Source organism: Chelmon rostratus, chromosome 17 (genome assembly GCF_017976325.1).
Source record: "Chelmon rostratus isolate fCheRos1 chromosome 17, fCheRos1.pri, whole genome shotgun sequence".
NCBI lineage: Eukaryota > Metazoa > Chordata > Actinopteri > Chaetodontiformes > Chaetodontidae > Chelmon > Chelmon rostratus.
Window position 1 is genome coordinate 8478349 of NC_055674.1, and position 23413 is coordinate 8501761.

At 39.1% G+C, this 23413-nt stretch overlaps 1 protein-coding gene across 1 annotated transcript; it reads left to right on the plus strand.

The window, feature by feature from the left end:
* The first annotated feature begins 4419 nt into the window (after positions 1-4419).
* Positions 4420-15970, plus strand: LOC121620264 (myosin heavy chain, fast skeletal muscle-like). Its single transcript, XM_041956245.1, has 41 exons — positions 4420-4430; positions 4664-4696; positions 4788-5010; positions 5178-5321; positions 5413-5569; positions 5677-5704; positions 5790-5904; positions 5989-6081; positions 6164-6227; positions 6859-6957; positions 7040-7143; positions 7225-7363; positions 7467-7585; positions 7705-7854; positions 7937-8107; positions 8206-8512; positions 8888-8964; positions 9059-9146; positions 9239-9356; positions 9474-9597; positions 9684-9820; positions 9977-10232; positions 10465-10707; positions 10790-10966; positions 11148-11293; positions 11392-11482; positions 11588-11977; positions 12210-12336; positions 12452-12570; positions 12702-12898; positions 12989-13172; positions 13266-13431; positions 13608-13732; positions 13868-14176; positions 14278-14481; positions 14589-14714; positions 14816-14986; positions 15103-15207; positions 15288-15383; positions 15487-15618; positions 15852-15970. Exons 3-41 carry the CDS (start codon positions 4807-4809, stop codon positions 15867-15869), a joined length of 5820 nt encoding a protein of 1939 aa, XP_041812179.1. The 5' UTR covers positions 4420-4430; positions 4664-4696; positions 4788-4806; the 3' UTR covers positions 15870-15970.
* Positions 15971-23413: the final 7443 nt, after the last annotated feature.

A 23413-nucleotide genomic window follows, 5' to 3' on the forward strand; every position in this document is an offset into this window, starting at 1 on the left:
CATCAAATAAATAACACAGGCCCCTTACAAAATCTGATATCTCCCTCGCAGCACATCTCATACCCATATTAAGAATGTTAAACATAGAGATTCATAAGCTGACAACGTTATATTTTAATCAAACCAGTAAGCAGCTGAAGTGCACAAAATATTTCACAGAACATTCTATTTTGTCACTTTGTATATTGTACTGTACTGTAATAAACACTGTACACTTTACTGGTGTTTGGATTCACACAACAAGTCCTAATAATTACAAAAATCCTGATGATGGGGAAAAAAATACACAGTTACAGAAAATGTGTTTTATACTTTCATATATGAATACTCTTATGTCACTAAAATCAAACATTTCAGCTTCAACATTTTTATGCTACCCATCCAAAATATAGTGAATTAAACAAATATGACTTATTTTGAATTTCATAGAAACTGGTCTGACAATTCCTCCATTATATGCATTATATCATCGCCATTATTATGTACATTGCAACTGAAAACTGAGGCATTTGGTGAAATGCCCATATTTTTGAATTCCTTGGCTTTTTAAGTAGAACATAAGCTGCTCACATAGAATTTCATACATGAATATAAATAACTTGCGCTGTGTCCTCTATTTAGAACCGTTTAGGAATTAAGAAAGACTCATTGTACTGATGTGCTTAAAGTACATTTCTGACATTAGTGATGCATCCAATGAATTCCTTGTGTTCAGTGATCATGAACATTTGCTGCACGTAATTTACAATGTTAACAACAAAAAGGCAACCTTGGATGTGAAAAAGGCTGTTCGATTGAAATTCTGTTTGCAATCTGTGCTAAAAATATTCAAAAATCAAGGCTCTGTCAGGAAATTAATTGCTTAGAATGTATGATAGGATACAGCTAATGCTTTCAGAGAAAATGAAAATAAACTTCCAGAGACTCAAATTTCAAGAGGTCCTAAACAGTCTGCAAGGCTCTCTTGTTATGAGTTCTTATCTATATAGTTATGCATAGCCACCACTAACAGGACAGGAAATATTTAGTAGGTCTCAAAAAGTCTTGTTAATCGAATGGCTTTGTCCCGCAGATGTATTTCATGACGGATATCTGAGTCCCAAGGGACTTTTGAGCTATCCCTGCCCTGAAATTCTACAAGTGACATTTAAATGATTCACAACATCAATGCGGTTGCCTAACACATGATGAAAATGAAAATATTGCAATGAAAGGCATTGTGAAAAGTATTTTCTCAAAACTTCACAGTCACACAAGTTAAAACAAGGCTACTGATCTAAGATTCTGAAAAGTTGACATTTTGGAGATACATGGTTTCCATTAGACACTCAAAAATTTGTAAATCTACCTACATCTATGAATTGTGCCGCATTTTTGTTCTTAATTTGTGACAGACATATTACATATGAGTGACTCCACCAGTTGAAATGAACTCTTACTGCAAGAGATGATCTGCAAGAAAGATGCACAAGGCCAGGCGACATAAAGCTGTGTAATTTATGAGAAACCTCATTTACACATAGCAACTTTATGTGTCTTGGGCAGAACAAGTGGCTATCAGCTTCTTCAGTGCTGTCATGTGTCCAGTCATCAGCCCCTACATAACATTAGCCTGTCCCTACCTGACAAATACCTACTACCCTTAGTAGAAGAAAGGACTGCCAAACTCCATGGCTTCTCTGTGTTCTCCAAACTTAACCTCCATCAGGGCTACGGGCATTGACGTACCAGCAACCATACAGCTTTTGTGATTCATGCTGGTTGCTTTGCTAGAACCATGTGGTTTTAGATCTCCAAGTTACATCCCCAGCTGCCTCCAGACACCCTCCCACTTCACACTCTACCATTGAGTCTGTGGGATTTTTGAACACCAGAGGCCTCAGAGACAGTTCATTTCTGGTTGTGTGTGAGATGGCACATGTGCATGTCAGTCGTAGGCAGCAATTCATTCATTAGATGAATCAGCAGGAGCTCACAGACCCTACAAGGTTGAAGCAAAAACAACTGAGGAGTAACCGCTGGTCAGAGAAGCTCTAGTAATACAGCTACTCTCCACACTTCCAACACTCCAAGGCACGTGTAATGGCGCACCTGCTTTTGCATGCTCCCCTGTCCCGCTGGTATGATGTCGGCATGGCCCAGGGACTCTACACTCTTGTTCCCAGCCAAGGGCTACTGCACAACTCTACACCACCAGTATGGATGCCTTGACAGTGTCAGTAGAAGATATTTGTGCAGTGGGTTCTTGGTTTAGGTTAACTTCTCAAATAGAGGTGTGAAAAGAGGCTAAGCATGTTGAACACACAAAATGAGGACATGAGGTGTTTTGTGAGTACTTTTTATTTTGCGTTTGCAGGGAGCACTGTAGATTTGGCTCAGTCTAAGCACTTTCTGCAAGGCCACTAGCACTGTCTCCACTTGATGCATATTATATATTGTGTAAGCCATTCAGGATAGCCATTTTCCAGTCATTGTCCAGAAGAAATGTTGATATTTATATTATTTATATCCAAAAGTGAATTGTATTCAACAAAGAATACTGATTACAGGATGTGGGCAGATGTGTATCAATATTCAAAAATTTGATTGGATAATTCAATTCTCAGGGTTGAACCGGTAACATGTCTGTGCAGTGCATTTTATCCGTCAGCAACTTTTAAAAGAGGATCTTATGGGATTAACCCTTATTGAAGCGCACCTAAATTGATTCGATTATTGTTCCGGTTATTCATGTATTCAACCTCACTTCAGTGTTGTACAACGCACCATGTTGCCTCAGCCTGTATTGTGCAGGTGGAATCCTTGGGGGAGCTCCATCTGTGTGTCTGTGTGAACTTGGGCTACAGAACCTTCTTTATCCTTCTCATTTCAGGAGTAGAGTAACTATGGTGATATTTGATGCTGCACACCTGGCAAACCACCACAACATCACACTGTATTATCTGTAACATACTCTACTATATTACGAGGGCTAAAAACAAGTGGAGCAAGCCAGTCATTTTCCAGTTTTGGTTGTGACTCCTGCTTAATCCTGTGTGTCAGCTCAGCATTTTCTCAGCAATTCTACCCCACCCAAGGACATCCACAATGAACATACAAAACTGATTGTACTTAATAAATCCCTGACAGTGGTTTTACCTTACCTAACACAGAAGTTATTATTTTTATTGAATGTCAGAAATAAATAGATTATTTTAGAAAATAAAGCTCTTTAAACTTGAGATATGGTGTTAACATATCTAAATGTGTCCTATAAATATATCCTTCTCTCTAAGCCATATAAGAATCACTGCTCCCTCCCTTAGCTGGTTTTATTTTTGACCATGGTAATACCTCGTGATCTGCTGATAAGATGGCAAATAATAAGCCAAGTCTGTGTAAAATATGGAAATGAAAGTTAATCCTGGAGATGATCCCAGACTTTCCCTTCATTAGATCATTTGTCAGTCAGACCATCAATCAGTCAGTGTTTCTACTACAAAACTACATAATTTTCATCCCTCACAGCAAAATCCTAATGGTATTTGAAAGAACATGTTTCTGGTGTTAAATTATCTGGGTTGGCAATCTTTCTTAAAGTCCATTCCCAGGAGATATATAACACTTGTCCAGTGTTAATGGAAAGAACATGAGCCTGAATTTTGTATGTCCTGTAACTATACACCAGACATTTCAAAGCTTCTCCAAATTTAAAACTCATTACTGGCTGTGATATCAAAATTAACTTGACACGGCTGCCTACCATAAGCTGTGTGAACTTCGAAGTATTTCATTTGAAACAATTTTATAATAATAAATCTACAGTCATAAATACTCCAGAAACAATGCAGTACACTTTGCTATTGGCTATACTGTGAACATCACTGGCGTACTCAGTATTTATGGGTACAATCAGGTCCAAAAATAAATAAATAATAAATCTATAAATGTCATTTGTTACTAACAGCTTTTTCAACAATGACAATAAGATTGTGTTAGTGGTATTTATATTCCTGTGTCAAAAAGCAGGAATTTTGAGTTTTGTACCAACAATATGGATTAAAATGAAACTGTAAAAATTGACACTGTGCTTGTACTTTTGTATTTTGGTGATCAAGAGATTATTAATTTAATTAAATATCCCGAAATATTTAGATGGTTTATGCGGTGTTTGTTACAGTATTTAAAAAATAAAAGATAAAGAACAAAAAAGATACTTAGATTTTAAATACAACTTTGTAAAATGTTATTTTTTTTATGTGGAAAATTAAGCCTATTAATTTGTACAGGCTTATGCATTTACACACAGAGAACATATCCCTATCATGCAACAAGGTGTCAAGAATTCCTGACCAAATTGAGTATGGCACTTATGCTGAGGAGGCAGACTTGCTGTATATAAAAACAGCAGCTCTGGACATCTGCTCTAACTGATTGGCATTAAAAGACGAGTGAGTACACACAACCGTAACTATAGCATGTCTCTCTAATATTATTATACTGTATCACTGTTAATTAATTAATAATTCTGCTGCTTCTATGATCCATGTTTTAAGTACTTTGCTTGGCAAAGACACATTTTATTGGCTTGTATGTTAAATTTATTGTTGCAGTTTTTGATGGAAATTACTAAAATTTACACTAGTCTGTCTAAACTTGTTTTGTTGCATCTTCACAAACACAGGATACCAAGGAATTTCATTCTGCATCAGCTGAGGTAAATTCTTCAAGATAAGAATAATGGAAATTAGTCAACTGCACGTCATGTAACAAACTTATGACTGTGTTTGATATCTCTATAATTTCAGTATCCATTAAAGTGCCACCATGAGCACAGACGCGGAGATGGAGCAGTATGGCCCGGCGGCCATTTACCTCCGGAAGCCAGAAAAGGAGAGGATTGAGGCCCAGACTGCTCCATTTGATGCAAAAACTGCATACTTTGTGATTGATGCTGATGAGATGTATGTCAAGGGTAAACTCGTCAAAAAAGAGGGTGGCAAAGCCACAGTTGACACAGATGGTGGAAAGGTAGGTGTATATATACAATTTAAAAAACAATAGTAAAAAACATGTTTTTGTCCATCTCCTTCATTCACAGACACTAACTGAGGTAGTTCACGTCTTCTAGCTGATAAAACTTTGTATGAAATGTCTTTCAATATCTCAAAACCTTTGAACTATTGTATTCTATTCAGAGTGTCACTGTAAAAGAGGATGACATCCATCCCAGGAACCCTCCAAAGTTCGATAAGATGGAGGACATGGCCATGATGACCCACCTCAATGAGCCATCTGTGCTGTATAACCTCAAAGAGCGTTATGCATCATGGATGATCTACGTGAGTTTCCATAATACTAATACAATGTGTCCATGCAATGTATTTATGTGTATCCTAATGGTAACTACATTTACGATCTCTACTATTACAGACCTACTCTGGGCTGTTTTGTGTTGTCGTGAATCCATACAAGTGGCTTCCCGTGTATGATGCTACATGTGTAGCAGCATACAGAGGCAAGAAGAGGATTGAGGCTCCACCCCACATCTTCTCCATCTCTGACAATGCCTATCAGTTCATGCTCACTGGTAAGACCGATTTTACTAATGTAGAGGTAGAATTCAACTTCAACGAAAGCTTACTGAAGGAACGATAAAAATAGAACTCATCTGAGGCATTTATGTTTGTATTTCAGATCGTGAGAACCAGTCTGTCCTGATTACGTGAGTAAATAATAAAATGTGCTAAATCTTTACAAACTTTATGATAATGAAGCAGAATCTTGATAATGTGTCTCTCATACCCCAGTGGAGAATCTGGTGCAGGAAAGACTGTCAACACCAAGCGTGTCATCCAGTACTTTGCAACAATTGCAGCTTTTGGATCAAAGAAGGCTGAGGCATCTGCTGGCGGCAAAATTCAGGTAAAATTGGTTATTTAGGATAAAACTTTCATAGGAAATGTGATTTAGATGTACAGCTAATGCAACTCCATTCGTCTCTTGCAGGGCTCCCTTGAGGACCAGATCGTTGCAGCCAACCCTCTGCTGGAGGCCTATGGTAATGCCAAGACTGTGAGGAATGACAACTCCTCTCGTTTTGTAAGTGATCTGATTCAGGATTCTCTCTTTTTCTAATTTCTCTCTTATAAAATGTAATGCTAATAATGATCTGGCTGTCTAGGGTAAATTCATCAGGATCCACTTTGGCTCTTCTGGCAAGCTGGCTTCAGCTGATATTGAAACATGTAAGTTTCAACCAAGTTCAGAGTTATTTGTGCAAAACATTGTTTTATACAAAATTCATACATTAGGTGGTAAGAGTCTAGCAAGCTGAAGCTCTGGAGATGCATTATGGATGACTGAGAATTATTGCAATTTAATAATGTGAAGGAAAAGCCTTTCATTAATTATTGATCTATGTTTCCAATCTATCTATAATTTTGACATCTTGGTTGTCCATACTGTAATTTTGCTGGTCTATTTGGTAAACATCACACAGTGTTCCATTTTTTCCCCTGTTAAAAGGGTTTTTGGGGAGTTCTTCTTAGCCGAATGGACGGTCGACAGTGTTGTATGGTCTACACGTTGTAGCGCCCTTGAGGCAAATTATGGCTATATACAGTCATAATGCAGTAGGTTTAGAGTGACTGCCATTAAATATAGCTGTGCTGCGAGTGTTTGTTTGTTTTTTGTGGGAGTTTCTTTCAGTTACCCACAACTGTGTGCAGTGTATAGATAAGGTATGCATAGATACTTGCAATCACTGGGATTAGAAGTAAGGACAGTTGATATACTGGCTTTAAATATTCACTGTATATTGGAATACCATCATTTTACAGTCCTCAACTGAATTTGTATATTTGTATTCAATCTTAGATCTGCTGGAGAAGTCCCGTGTCACCTTCCAGTTGTCTGCTGAGAGGAGCTACCATATCTTCTATCAGCTGATGACTGGCCACAAGCCTGAGCTCCTGGGTATGTTATGACACAAAAAACAATTAATAAGAGGAAAAATAAGAGCATGTGCCCACTTATGCATTTTCTCTACTTCTTCCAGAGGCCCTTCTGATCACCACCAACCCTTATGACTACCCAATGATCAGTCAGGGTGAAATCACTGTCAAAAGCATCAATGATGTGGAGGAGTTCATTGCAACTGATGTGAGATCACACTTTACTGTTTTTTAGGCTAATAAATCAAAGCTTTAAAAATGTCTATAAAGTATTTCCTGTGTAATACAGACCGCTATTGACATCTTGGGCTTCAATGCTGAGGAGAAGATAAACATCTACAAACTGACTGGAGCTGTGATGCATCATGGCAACATGAAATTCAAGCAGAAGCAGCGTGAGGAGCAGGCTGAACCTGATGGCACTGAGGGTAATTGATTAAATAATACATTCTCATCATACAGGTTTTGTGGTGTGCAAAAGACTAAACAAGTTAATGTGTATTTAATACTTCTTGTGTTTCTCTCCATCAGTGGCTGATAAAATCGCCTACCTCATGGGCCTGAACTCAGCCGATATGCTTAAAGCTCTGTGCTACCCAAGAGTCAAGGTCGGAAATGAGATGGTCACCAAAGGTCAGACCGTGCCACAGGTAAAAAATAACAGGAAAGAAAGAGAAAACATGATGTTTACAAGAAGTAGGAAGAAAATTGCATTTTAGTATGAAAATATTACTCTTGAGAATGTTCACACTAAAATCCTTTTTTCTAGGTCAACAATGCTGTCAGTGCTCTGTGCAAGTCCGTCTATGAGAAAATGTTCTTGTGGATGGTGATCCGTATCAATGAGATGCTGGACACAAAGCAGCCAAGACAGTTCTTCATTGGAGTGTTGGATATCGCTGGATTTGAGATCTTTGATGTGAGTTGTTGAAAGACATCTGAGCGGTTTCAAGTTCAGTGTTATTTTCCATGAAATTATAAATACTTTTCTGTAATCACAGTTCAACAGCTTGGAGCAACTGTGCATCAACTTCACCAATGAGAAACTGCAACAGTTCTTCAACCACCACATGTTTGTTCTGGAGCAAGAGGAGTACAAGAAAGAAGGCATTGATTGGGAGTTCATTGACTTTGGTATGGACTTGGCTGCCTGCATTGAGCTTATTGAGAAGGTAAGCAACGACTCTGGCAGCTGTGATTTCTTGATTCATGTGTTAATGTTTGCTCCCTCACTTCAGTTTTTCAACATCTAATCTAAATTTCCCATCAGCCAATGGGCATCTTCTCCATCCTCGAAGAGGAGTGCATGTTCCCCAAGGCCTCTGACACAACTTTCAAGAACAAGCTGCATGATCAGCATCTTGGCAAGACCAAGGCCTTTGAGAAACCAAAGCCTGGAAAGGGCAAGGCTGAAGCTCACTTCTCCCTGGTTCACTATGCTGGTACAGTGGACTACAATATCTCTGGCTGGCTGGACAAGAACAAGGACCCCCTGAATGACTCAGTTGTTCAGCTCTACCAGAAGTCTGCAAACAAACTGCTTGTATTTTTGTATGCAACCCATGCTTCGGCTGAAGGTAAGAAATAAGAGTACCCAGTACATATGATATGTTTCATCTTAATATAAAGATTGGCTCAAGCATGCATGGTTTTAGAAATAATGTGCATTCTTAATTGAATCTTTTAGTACTATGTTTTAGTAGTTATGGCACAATGTAGTGAGAAATATGGATGAAACTGCTGTCTCTTGATTAGCCATTCAGAAATCGCAGTTTATAATCATATGTAAGAAGCCTTATTGTGTGTGTTACATTTTCATGAAGGACAAAGTTGATAATTATATTATGTGACTTAATTAACACATCTGCATGATGTACAGAAGAAAACGTAAAACTTACTGTTGTGTCATTTATTCAGTGTCACTAATACAAATTTAATTTTTTGTAAACCAGAGGCGTCTGGTGGTGGTGGTAAGAAGGGTGGCAAGAAGAAGGGTGGTTCCTTCCAGACTGTGTCTGCTCTTTTCAGAGTAAGTATTTTTCATATTTTTGGATAACAATTAAAAACCTCATTATTTTCATTAAAACACTGATGACCTTTTATCTTATGATGCTGATCCACAGGAGAACTTGGGCAAGCTGATGACCAACTTGAGGAGCACTCACCCTCATTTTGTCCGCTGCCTGATTCCCAATGAGACAAAGACCCCAGGTCAGAATTGCATTACCCAGTTTTGTGCAGTGCACTATGTGTAACATGGTCATGTAAAAAATGTTTTTAAACAATAAGTGTGCAATTTGCAGGTCTGATGGAGAACTTCTTGGTCATCCACCAGCTGAGGTGTAACGGTGTGCTGGAAGGCATCAGAATCTGCAGAAAGGGCTTCCCCAGCAGAATCCTCTACGGTGACTTCAAGCAGAGGTGACTGCAGTTTTCATTATAAGCAAGACAACCTGATTTCAGGACAGGTAGTGTGATGGCAAACACCAGGAGAAGATGGGAGGTAAATATAAGTAACAACACCATTTTCTTTTGTAGATACAAAGTATTGAATGCCAGCGTCATCCCTGAGGGACAGTTCATTGACAACAAGAAAGCTTCTGAGAAGCTGCTGGGTTCCATCGATGTGGACCACACTCAGTACAAGTTTGGACACACAAAGGTTCACCCTTGTAGACAACACTTCTTTAGTAGCTGTTCTCTTGTCTGCATGTTTGCTTAAGTTTTTTTTTTTCTGAAACAACATAGGTGTTCTTCAAAGCTGGTCTTCTGGGTACCCTGGAGGAGATGAGAGATGAGAAACTGGCTACGCTGGTGACCATGACTCAGGCTCTCTGCAGAGGATATGTCATGAGGAAGGAGTTTGTTAAGATGATGGAGAGGAGGTAGGATTCTCAAAATAATATACTGAATTGTCATGTCGATTATGATAACATCCATATATCATCATCATAAGATTTTGGTTATATTATTTATTAAGTCTAAGGTTCTACAAAGCAACACAATCATAAAATGACACTTTCTTTTCATTTTTTTTATAGAGAATCTATCTATACAATCCAGTACAATGTCCGCTCATTCATGAATGTGAAGAACTGGCCATGGCTGAAGCTGTACTTCAAGATCAAGCCTCTTCTGAAGAGCGCTGAGACCGAGAAGGAGCTGCAGCAGATGAAGGAGAACTATGAGAAAATGCAGTCAGACCTGGCTGCTGCCCTGGCCAAGAAGAAGGAACTGGAGGAAAAGATGGTTTCCTTGCTGCAGGAAAAGAATGACCTGCAACTCCAAGTGGCAGCTGTGAGTAGAATGCAAAGACAGAAGCAATTGTCTTGAATTTTGCATATATTAAATAGACTAAGCCATTACTGCCAGTCATAACCGTAGGTGAGATAGAAGGCCAAAAAAGTGTGTCTCAACTGTCTTGTGCCTTGCCAAAGTTGTGGGGATTCAATACAACAAAGTTATTACAATTAAATCTAAATAATAACTATAAAATTTTCTTAAGACAGTTTATCTTTAAAAACTGTAGGAAACTGAGAATCTCTCTGATGCTGAGGAAAGGTGTGAAGGGCTCATTAAGAGCAAGATCCAACTTGAGGCCAAACTCAAAGAGACAACTGAGAGACTGGAGGATGAAGAGGAAATCAATGCTGAGCTGACTGCCAAGAAGAGGAAGCTGGAGGATGAATGCTCTGAGCTGAAGAAAGACATTGATGACTTGGAGCTCACCTTGGCCAAAGTGGAGAAGGAGAAACATGCTACAGAAAACAAGGTAAAGCTGATTTTAAACCTACATTCTTTTAAACATCATGGATATAGTGGGATGGAATAATGCACCTTTCACATCATTTTAGGTTAAAAACCTGACAGAGGAGATGGCATCTCAAGATGAGGCCATTGCCAAGTTAACCAAGGAGAAGAAAGCCCTCCAAGAGGCCCACCAGCAAACACTTGATGATCTCCAGGCAGAGGAAGACAAAGTCAACACTCTGACCAAGGCCAAGACAAAGCTGGAGCAGCAAGTGGACGATGTAAGATAACGATTGTTTTAAAAGTGTGTTTCTATTCCCAAGTAGCTTGTGTTTTAAATGGCATTGCATGATTCAAAACAAAATTCCTCCAGTCAACATTATCTTAAAAGCTTGATTATTGGTATTGATGCTCTGTCTTTTAAATATCTGAAATCTGCAATCATTAACTCTGATGTGATAGCTTGAAGGATCACTGGAGCAAGAGAAGAAACTCCGTATGGACCTTGAGAGAGCCAAGAGGAAGCTTGAAGGAGACCTGAAACTGGCCCAGGAATCCATAATGGATCTGGAGAATGACAAACAGCAGTCTGATGAGAAAATCAAGAAGTAAGGGTTTTGCATGTTTTGGGTTATTAATATTCTTTTCAACATCTCACACATTACACTTCAACAATGGTTAAAACTCTCTTTGTATCTTAATCAAGGAAAGACTTTGAGATCAGCCAGCTCCTCAGCAAGATTGAGGATGAACAGTCTCTTGGTGCTCAGCTTCAGAAGAAGATCAAGGAACTCCAGGTGACATATTCAATTCATAGTATTAGATTATTGAAAATCAGGCTCATTTAATTAAAAAACAACAAAATAGATTCCAATTAATTAGCTGTCTTTCATCAAATCTAGGCTCGAATTGAGGAGCTGGAAGAGGAGATTGAAGCTGAGAGGGCTGCTCGTGCTAAGGTTGAGAAGCAGAGGGCTGACCTCTCCAGGGAGCTTGAGGAGATCAGTGAGAGGCTTGAAGAAGCTGGTGGAGCAACAGCTGCTCAGATTGAGATGAACAAGAAGCGTGAGGCTGAGTTCCAGAAGCTGCGTCGTGATCTTGAGGAGTCAACCCTGCAGCATGAAGCTACCGCAGCAGCTCTGCGCAAGAAGCAGGCTGACAGTGTTGCAGAGCTGGGAGAGCAGATCGACAACCTCCAGCGTGTCAAGCAGAAGCTGGAGAAGGAGAAGAGCGAGTACAAGATGGAGATTGATGACCTCTCCAGCAACATGGAAGCTGTTGCTAAGGCCAAGGTGAGTGGGTTGTTTATAAGTGTTGCCTTTCCCTCTTTTGACATCTCAGGAAAACAAAAGCAGATATACATCAGTTAGAATAATTAATATGACTATAAAAGTAAAGCATTCGTCACACCTGTGTTTAAGTTGTCACTGAGTATAACAATGGCTATAATGTCCTGATAGACAGAGAAGTACTCAACATTTGCATCGTTGAATTTCATGTTGCATAATATTTTGTTGTTTACAGGGCAACTTGGAGAAAATGTGCAGAACTCTTGAGGACCAGTTGAGTGAACTCAAAGCCAAAAATGATGAGAATGTTCGCCAGCTGAATGATGTTAATGGACAGAAGGCCAGACTGCAGACAGAGAATGGTGAGTCACCTGCAATAAAAGCCTCTCTCTTGAGTGTTCATTGTATGTGATGCATAAACACTTAAAAACCAAGAAATTGTCTTCCTTTCTAACACATGAACATTCTGTCATTCAGGTGAGTTTTCTCGTCAGCTTGAGGAGAAGGAAGCTCTTGTTTCCCAGCTGACCAGGGGCAAGCAGGCCTTCACTCAGCAGATTGAGGAGTTAAAGAGGCACGTTGAGGAGGAAGTGAAGGTATGTAAAGTTGATCAGGGTATGAATTACCTTCTCTCTCTCTCTTGCTTTACTTAACCACACGACATTTGGATATAACATGCATTAGGTTAATTAAAATGTCCCTCTAAAATGGATTGTGTGGTCTTCAGGCCAAGAACGCCCTGGCCCATTCTGTTCAATCAGCCCGCCATGATTGTGATCTGCTCAGAGAGCAGTTTGAGGAGGAGCAGGAGGCCAAGGCTGAGCTGCAGAGAGGAATGTCCAAGGCCAACAGTGAGGTGGCCCAATGGAGATCCAAATATGAGACCGATGCTATCCAGCGCACTGAGGAGCTGGAGGAGGCAAAGTATATAAGCCTTTCTACTTCTTCATAAATAAATCACATTTTGCTTTCTTCTTGTACAGTTAAACACAAGCAAATTCTTCTTCACTACAGGAAAAAGCTTGCCCAGCGTCTGCAGGATGCTGAGGAATCCATTGAGGCTGTGAACTCCAAGTGCGCCTCTTTGGAGAAGACCAAGCAGAGGCTGCAGGGTGAGGTTGAGGACCTCATGATTGATGTGGAGAGAGCTAATGCTCTGGCTGCCAACCTTGACAAGAAGCAGAGGAACTTTGATAAGGTAAATGGTCAAATTGGTGATCAAAACCAGCTTTATTGCTACACACACACTTATGTAATTAATTAACCATTTAATTAACCTACACAATTCTAGGTCCTGGCAGAATGGAAACAGAAGTATGAGGAGGGCCAGGCTGAGCTGGAAGGAGCTCAGAAGGAGGCTCGCTCTCTCAGCACTGAGCTGTTCAAGATGAAGAACTCTTATGAGGAGGCTCTGGATCAGCTGGAGACCATGAAGAGAGAGAACAAGAACCTGCAGCGTATGCCAGCCTTACTATGTTCAATGGGACTATTATAGCGATTTCTCAGGGTTCTTCTTTGACCTCTAGTGGTGTAGTGTAATGGCTAAAGGCTTGACACATACAATTTTGTAGATATAATTTACAGTGTATAGTCTAAGTTAGTCTAACTATATTTGGTTTGGGTTGCTCTATAGAGGAGATATCAGACCTGACTGAACAGATTGGTGAGACTGGAAAGAGTATCCATGAGCTGGAAAAAGCCAAGAAGACTGTGGAGACTGAGAAGGCTGAAATTCAGACTGCCCTGGAAGAAGCTGAGGTAATACATTTTGAAACTGTTGAATTTTGTTTTGTTTGAATTAAATCCAATAATCCAGGTGGGAATTCATGACAGTGACTTTTATGGCAAAATAATTCCTCGAGAAAATGTAAGTTGTGTTGGTGACTTTTTAAGGGTACACTGGAGCATGAAGAGTCCAAGATTCTCCGTGTTCAGCTTGAGCTCAATCAGATCAAAGGTGAGGTTGACAGGAAGCTGGCAGAGAAGGACGAGGAGATGGAGCAGATCAAGAGGAACAGCCAGAGGGTGATTGAATCCATGCAGAGCACTCTCGATGCTGAGGTCAGGAGCAGGAATGATGCCCTGAGAGTCAAGAAGAAGATGGAGGGCGACCTGAATGAGATGGAGATTCAGCTGAGCCATGCCAACAGACAGGCTGCTGAGGCCCAGAAACAACTGAGGAATGTCCAGGGACAACTCAAGGTAAAGTTTATATGATCATTTACATATAGTAAAAAACAAAAAGGAAAAATATAAAAAATAGTACAGAAATTTAGTTGTTGTTTTTTTTCTTTTACTGTCAGGATGCCCAGCTGCACCTTGATGATGCTATCAGAGGACAGGAGGACATGAAGGAGCAGGTTGCCATGGTGGAGCGTAGAAACGGCCTGATGCTGGCTGAGATTGAAGAGCTGAGAGCCGCTCTGGAGCAGACAGAGAGAGGACGCAAAGTAGCTGAGCAGGAGTTGGTTGATGCTAGTGAGCGTGTCGGACTGCTTCACTCTCAGGTTTGTTTTCATTTCACAGTGTCTTTGTACATGATGCATTTACATATGGGCTTTGCTATACATAACAAATTGATATCTAATTAAATGTGACTGTTTTTCATATATAGAACACCAGCCTTATGAACACGAAGAAGAAGCTGGAGTCTGACCTTGTCCAGGTTCAGGGTGAAGTGGATGATGCTGTTCAGGAAGCAAGAAATGCTGAGGAGAAAGCCAAAAAGGCTATCACTGATGTGAGTTTAAATTTTTACCTCTGCTATTTTTGAAGTAATTTCACTGTTATGGACTATAATGATATGATAATAGAGGAATGAATTGATTGGAATCATTTCAGGCTGCCATGATGGCTGAGGAGCTGAAGAAGGAGCAGGACACCAGTGCTCACCTGGAGAGGATGAAGAAGAACCTGGAGGTCACAGTCAAGGACCTCCAGCACCGTCTGGATGAGGCTGAGAACCTCGCCATGAAGGGTGGCAAGAAGCAGCTCCAGAAACTGGAGTCCAGGGTATGAATTTCATGTGGCATAAACACTTGTTTCGGAATGTACATCACACTTGAATTCAGTTAATAAATTAACTAATATTTCTATTGTTTGTATTAATTATTAATCATCCATTTCAGGTGCGTGAGCTGGAGTCTGAAGTTGAAGGAGAGCAGAGACGTGGAGCTGATGCTGTGAAGGGAGTCCGCAAATATGAGAGGAGAGTGAAAGAGCTGACCTACCAGGTGATAATTTAATTTCACTCAAAACATAGCACTTTGAAGTCTCTGTTCTCTTTCACTTACAATCCTTTATCTGTGTACAGACTGAGGAGGACAAGAAAAATGTGACTAGACTTCAAGATCTGGTGGACAAGCTGCAGCTCAAAGTTAAAGCTTACAAGAGACAGGCTGAGGAAGCTGTAAGTCAACAACATTGATATGACCAGTCAGGCCATCCAGAATAAACAACATCATCATCCGCTGTCTTGTTACTAAGTCTGCATAACTCCAATCCGTTCACAGGAGGAGCAGGCCAACTCTCACATGTCCAGGCTCAGGAAGGTCCAGCATGAGCTGGAGGAAGCTCAGGAGCGCGCTGACATTGCTGAGTCCCAGGTCAACAAGATGAGAGCCAAGAGCCGTGATGCTGGAAAGGTAATAATTTTTGTACTAATATCTTACAAATGATTTAAAGGTTTGCTTCATGGTTCTTATTTGTGTTGCTGATAAATTCACATATTTCATTGATATAAAATTCAATTAAGGATAGTAGAACCACTTCTAGAAGCACATGTATACAGTTTATAAAACACCCCTTAAAAGTTAAGCAAAAAATCTCCATTAACTTGTTCAACCTTTAAATAATTGCATTTTTCTTTTTTTCCCAGAGTGATTCTGCTGAATAAGAGGCCACTTCAAAATGAAGCCATTTGATGGAGTTCATAAAATATGAACCAGTTTTGTTTCACACTGCAACATTTCAATAAACATCATGCATATTACTCAATACCATTTACTCTGTATTTACTCTGTTAAACTGATGCTTATACTGCAAAATGTGCTCAATGAAATCAATACTGCAGAAGAAGAAGCAAAATGGTTACTATATTAATTCACCTTGAGGGAAATTCAGACTTATTATTATACACACACATACATAGGCCCAAAATACACACATGTACACTAAGGGACTCACAGACATGCACTTATCGCTTTAAGAGATGTTGGGTGAGTGATGGGGCTGCCATACAAAAAAATAATTGAACTGACCATACACATTCTGCATCATATCATTCATGTTTAATCCCTCATTCAGTGTTACGTACACTCCAGAGTAGGTTGTATGGTTAATTGTGCTCATTCTAAAAAAAAAATGCATTGCTCTAAATGCCAAATGCACACGCAATACAGTTAAATGTTGTATCGTTAAGTTTACCAAGAAGGAATTTAAGTGATAAAGTAAAACCAACTGCACTTGCAGGATTAATGTGTAGTTTCTTCTTCCAACACATGCTAATCTGGTCTGTGTTCTCGCTTATGTATCCAGTTAGGGCTAATACCGGCAAACTAACAAAAGGCTTTGAGCTAATAAATAAGTGAACTACACACACTGTCTTCACAGAATGACATACACAGTACCATATATACAGAGCAGTATGTATGTATATGCAGCTATATGCACCTATACGCTTATATGCAGACTTTACTGTTGGCAGAAACACACGCTAATTTAGTGGCTATAACTGAATCTGCAATACAACAAAATCAACTATTATTGACAAAACTATATAACCAGAAAGACATCAAAGATCTTACTGGAGGTACCACTGGAGACTCTCATGTGGATTTATTCTAACAAATGAGCCCAGACATGCAGATGCCCTCTGCTTTTAATCAGGCTATATCACCTTACTCTCTTGGAAAATATGTGCAGCCATCAGATAATTTACACAAGCCAATTTTAGAATCTGATATTGTTTCATAGCACATTGCACAGCCATATAAGCTGACCCTGACTCTGAAAACTGTCGTCTATGCTATTCAGTCAGACTGGATGCGTAGAACTTAATAACATGGTGCTCCGCCACTAACCCAGCAACCTTCAATGCAGAGAAAACAACTGATTCCTTGATTCCAACAAATCTACATCAATAGAGAGGATGCAGAACCACTGTCTAGCTTTAATTTCCTCAGAGCTGATATTACCAAGGACATCCCGTGGTCCCCCAACACCTCTTCTCTGATGAGAAAAACTCAACAGTGCCTTTACTTTCTAAAGTGACTGATAAGGACCAACTTCACAAAAACTTTCTGGTGAACCTTTAGTATTATATGCACACATCACTACAAACTCACAGGCAGAGGTCGAGGAGGATAAATTCGTACTCTGACAGGTACATTTTCACAGATGTTAGATCAAACACAAACCAGTTTATGCATATGTTCGATCCTCCATTAATAAAACTGGAAACAGGTCATTTCAGTAATCTGAATGTGCCATGTAGACTGAGCATCCTTTGTAACTTTTGATCTGAACTTTGAACTGAAAAGGTTTGAAATGTAGCCTATATGTAAAATTGCTGAATCATAGTTACAGTATCTGGTGAATGACACAAAAGGGGCATTGCAACTTTTGACATGACAGAAGGTATAGACTTTAGCGTGTGTCAGTTTCTTGAGTAATGCTCATTGGTAACTGGTCCTGACAAGACAAGACAGCTAAAAAGTCAACAGACCAGTGTTTTTTATTCATTATGTGTATCCTGCAACTGTACACCAGTGACATTCTGATTCTATTCCAACATTAAGACTTAGCTCTAGCTCTGACATTAAAATTAAATTACCACAACTCAGCCATCTCATCATAATAAAATGTGTCAACTGAAAGCTGATCTTTAAATAAATCTTTGTTTTTATTGGAGCAAATACTGTTGTGCAAAGGACTTAGAAATAGTGTATTTCTACTATTTTAGTGAACAATATACTGTATAGAGTGTAATAGTAGTGGCAATGGTTTGAATGGGAAAGATTGCAATGTTTTCTTTCAGAAATGATTGTTGTTACATATTCGGTAAAACACTAAGGGTCTGTGGACAAAGGTGTCTTGTGCTGTACAGATTGTAAAGCCTTTTGAGGCTCATTGTGATTTGTGATACTGGACTTTATAAATAAAATTGTCTTGAGTTAACAAGAACATGGTTAATCCTAGGCATAACGTCAGTGACTACCAAGTGTGTCTATATGTGTGTTTGTGGAGTATCTATGAGTGAGAACATAGTCTTGTTCTCCTCAACTTTAAGGACAAGCACTGTGGTTATGAGGCTGGTGCCAGGTTAGATATCAACACCATAATCTCACAGTCCCAAGAGCCCAAAGCCTCTGACACAAGTTTCAGGAACAAGCTGCATGATCAGCATCTTGGCAAGCCCAAGGCCTTTAAGAAGCCAAAGCCTGGAAAGGGCAAGGCTGTGGATCACTTCTCCCTGGTTCACTGTACTGGCACAGTGGAGTGCAATATCAGTTGCTGGCTGGACATGGGCTGTACCCCCTGAACAAATCAGTTGTTCATCTTTTCCAGAAGGCTTTAAACAAACTGTTGGCTTTCCTGTAATGTGGCCATGCTTCAGCAGAGGGTAAGAAATAACAGTGAGTCGAGTATCCAGTATGTTTTTAACCTGCTGCACAATTTTCAATTTTCCTCCACTTTTCTCTTGGAAGCATTGACTTTGAGCTGTAGCCTGTCCATCAGCTCTTCTCATTAGGCCCTCCAAATGACACAGACACACAGTTTCTTACCCGTCACTACAAACTTACTGCACCTCACTTAGCATTGTAAACTACACTTTCTGATAAGCTGCCAATAGCTTATAAAGACAGCGAATTTCAACCATGTTGCTCATTATGTCTAAACATTAAACTGATAATTTACAGCTGTAATCATAATGTCATTAACGGTCTTCTAACTGAGATATAAATCAGTATAACTCCAAACACTTCACAAGAGGAGCAGGCCAACACTCACATGGCCAGGCTCAGAAAGGCTCAGCATGAGCTGGAGGAAGCTCAGGACCGCAGTGACATCGCTGAGTCCAAGGTTAACAAGATGAGAGCCAAGAGCCTTGACGATGGGCATCTATTCATTCTGTTGGTTGACACTGACAGCATTAGAATTGTACACATGCAAATACTTAAACTGTTGGCTAAATGATATATTCGGGTCACAGGCTAATGGTTTACTACTGCTATTTACAAATCTAATGGAACCGGACATTCAACAAATCACAGTTTGCTGGACTGACATTACATCAGGCAGCCTGTAAGATGAGTTAGTTTAAAGCAACATTCAGCAACACTGAATTCTGTAGACTTATTAGAGTCATTTACCAGTCCAAAGGTCTGTTGTCAACAACATAACAGGTTGTTTCTCAAAGGCAATGATTTTAAATTTTAAAAATCGGCTTTCTATTGCACACAGTGACTCAAAGCTACAGTATAATCCTTCTGTTTATTGTTTTGGGAGGTACTCCTAAATATGTTTCTTCTGTTTTGTTCTTGCTTTCTTTCAGTCTACAGAGACAAATTATTCTTAGTCAATTCTCTTCATCATTCACTTACTCAGAATGTATTAGCGGCCTATAAGTTCACTGGCCAAGAGGGAACAAATTCTGTTTTAAAAATATGTCACATATTAAAAAAATATAAGTAAAAAACAGTTTAAATCATCTCATGACATTGAAACTGATGACATTGAAAAACCAGTAGGCTTACTAGCCTGCTAGCTACAGGCTCACTAGCCTGCTAGCTTGCTAAACCTGAGGGCTAGTTAGCTATGTATTGTTCAGGTGTAGCTATGTTTTTATCATGTTTTTCAGCTAATAATAAGAGCTTTGGTGTCCAGCCAAATAGCAAGTAACGTTATCTCTTAGCTTACCCTTCACAATTTTACTGGCCTTCAGTGCAGCCACTTTTTCCATGAGGCATGTCCTATGACAACAAATACCCGCTACATTTGCTAGCAGATGTTAACATTACCTGATTTAACACATCACTGGTCTTCTGCAGTAAACAAAGCATATTTGGAATAAAGTGGATTTTATCTGAATTTCAGACTGACTTCAGACTATTCATAGCCACAGAAAGCCACTTCTTATTGGTGGATTTGCCAACTTTTCCATAATAAGCATTACTATGACAGTATATGATCTATTGTGAAAATGTATTACGGAAGTGTTGGTATTTTTATTATGCAACTGTTCATTAGCCTGCTAATGTAAGAATAAACCCATGTGGACTGAAGCACTCTGTAAATTCAGCTAACACAAATCACTTAAAAGAATGTAAAACTGAAACCACTGACATGTCTGAGATTATAGTAGGACTTAACAGTGACTCAATAACACAGTGAGACACACACTGTTATGGAATGACACTGTTATGGAATGACAATTGGTCTTAATATAAGCTCAAAACCATTGCAAGAATTCTAGTCCTCTCCTGCAGCTACTTGCTGGCTGGAGTGCTTAGTGCTCAGAGACATCACAGTCAGTATAAATTAATAGGAATCCTAATTGCAGTCTGAATTTATGGCCAGTCTACTTGTTGCCAGAAAGGCCCATTCAAACACACAGTGCTGACTGGCTTATTTGAAATTAAACCAGACTCATGTTTAAAGTCACATCAGCCATCAGCAGTAACTCAAAATGTTGGAATATGATTTGAAAAGTGTTTCTGACTGACACTGTTAGAAATTACATTGACATTTACCCTTCTTCATTTCAGTCTGAGAATGCTGAGTAAGAGACAACATCTGGTGGACAACTTTTAACAGAAATGTGAACAACTTGTTGAAATTAATTAAAGATTATCTTTACTGAACTGTGGGTTTTTCCTCCCCCTTTTTTTCCCAAACCCAATGCACTAACAGCACAGTTCAACTTGAATATAACACCTGGTTTAATGGCATCTGCCAGGACTGTTCAGATGGTATCACAAGGGCTTTTCCAGGGGTTCTTACCATTAAAAAAAGACAGTAAAGATGGTAAAGTAAAAGAAAAAAATAGCAAAGATTGTTCATTTAGACAGAAAACAAGCTTCAAACATTGGTTTGCTATTTTGCACAATAGGATGTGAAAAAGTGCACCTTCGTCACATTTGATTTAATAATTCTTTCCCTTTTATGGTACAGTCTTTGAAGAGTGCTTGAAGGACACAGATGTAACTATATACTGTAATGTATACTGTATAGGTTACATGATGCTACAACCAGGAAGGATTAATTAACATCGGATAAAGGTGCTCTCGCCTTCGTGGCACCAAACCCTCAGTCTGCATAGGAAGCACAGGTGTTGTTGGACCTCAGGGCAGATGCTATTCATGATGACACTCTAACTGGTTGTCCATTTGTGTACCAAGGTATTTGTGGTCACCGAGGCATTTGATGTAAAGACAATTTCCTTTGTTTAGAATGACAAGGACAATATCAGATTACCATCTACACAGCTGTCTCTGTGTGTTTAATGAATGACTGACTGATTTGGCATGCTACAATGATATTCTTAAACTGTGGAGAAGACAACTGCTGTTTAATATTGTTTCATGTCTCATTCAACATAAATGTTTTGGTTGGAGCTGCTTCAATTTGAATTTCAATTTCTATACAATGAGGTAAGCACCATTTTTTATGACTAACAAGAATATTCCAGCTAAATACTATGCTTACATTATGCAAGATAACATGTGAAAACATAACCATTAAGATTCTTGAATGTAAAGTAAGTTTTGGTTACAGCATGCTAATTTTCATTGGGTTATTAAATGGTCTTGTACAATATATTATTGCATTTCATGTCACTCTGTTGAGCTAGGTTGTCAATTGCATAAATTCTGAAAACTCAACCTTAAAAGTAAGCATGCCGGATATTCTCTCCTGTTCTGTCTGTGCCATTTATTCTGAAAGCATGAAACAAATAAAACTAATTCAAATAGAGAAAAATAGAGAGAGCTTAACCCATAGCACCTTCGGTTCTCTCAGTGTTTCTACCCAGTCATGGAGGAATTTAACACTCTTTTAAACCTTCTCAGGCTCCTCCTCGCCAGACGTATTTGGCATGTTATATTTCAGTTCAAGGGCTTAGTGCAGAGGCTCATCTATAAGCAACTACTAGACTCAAGGACATACAAAGGAGAAGGTTAGTTGGGACAATCTGTCTGCTCTCCACCTGCTTGGTCTTTTCACTCAAAGCCTAATTAAGAAACTGACTCGTATTGAAGTTTATAGTTTACATTTGCAGTACCACATAATGCAAAATAAGTTTTTACTCATTACAATAAAAAGATCATGGTCAAATGCTAATATGCTTTATGATATCTTAGATGTATCACAAAAATAATATGCTATGAGTGCTGTATTGTCAATGTCATAAAAAATGTAGAGACAAGCTGAAAGTAACCCCAGCAAATTAATACCTAGCAAACCATAAAGTGTACCTCACATAGCAAAATGTAATATAGCATCATGACACTGCATTTTTTTAATGCAGCACTGGTGGCAGTCATACTGGTGTAACTGAAACAACTCTGCACAGTACAGATATTTTTGATGATTAATGATATGATTTTGTCCATATATAATCCTGAAGCACACTGTAAACATTTATTCATCATAGATTTTTCTTTTAAGTTTCAACAGCACCAATTAAATGGCAAACTTTAGAAGTCGCTGTTTAAGTTGGGTCCAGTGTGCACAGCATGCTCTGTATTCAAGGTGACACAGCACATAGCCAGACCGTCTGCAGCAAACTTTCAGCCTTCCATCAGTTTAATGGAAGAATAGACATCTTTGTGTGAGACATGCAGACTGAGAAATAAAACAGAACCATAAGTAACAACCAAATCCTCTCCTTCTGTTGTGCTAACATAGCACCTAATGTATTTAAGCACACCAAAGGTTCCGTCAAACAAGCTGACTAAAAAAAAAAAAGAAAACACTGAAGGCCATGAACCTTACTTGAATAGCTTGTGTGCAACACATGTTTGCACAATAGCCCACCTACCTATTGAGGTCACATGGGTGGCATTCCTGAAGGTCATCTCCTTTTTAAAGACAGAAGGTTAGGTAAATATAAATATAAATGGCAATAACACAAGTTAACTTGACAATCCAGGTTATCATATACATCAAAGTCATTGGGAAAAAGTAAAAGCACAAATTTATTTTCTCTCCCTGATTATACATTCAGCTTTTCAGTTATACTAATCCTGGATACACTTTTCATTCATGGTACTATTACAGTTCTGGAATCTCTAACATCCTGTTTATTGGCACAGGACTTATTTTGGGTCTTATCCCAGCCTAGATGGCAACTGTTCGTCCACTCCATTCCAAGGCGATATGTAATCCCTCCTCAGCTTTTATGGAATGGCGCTCAGCCTCAATTTTATTTCAGACATC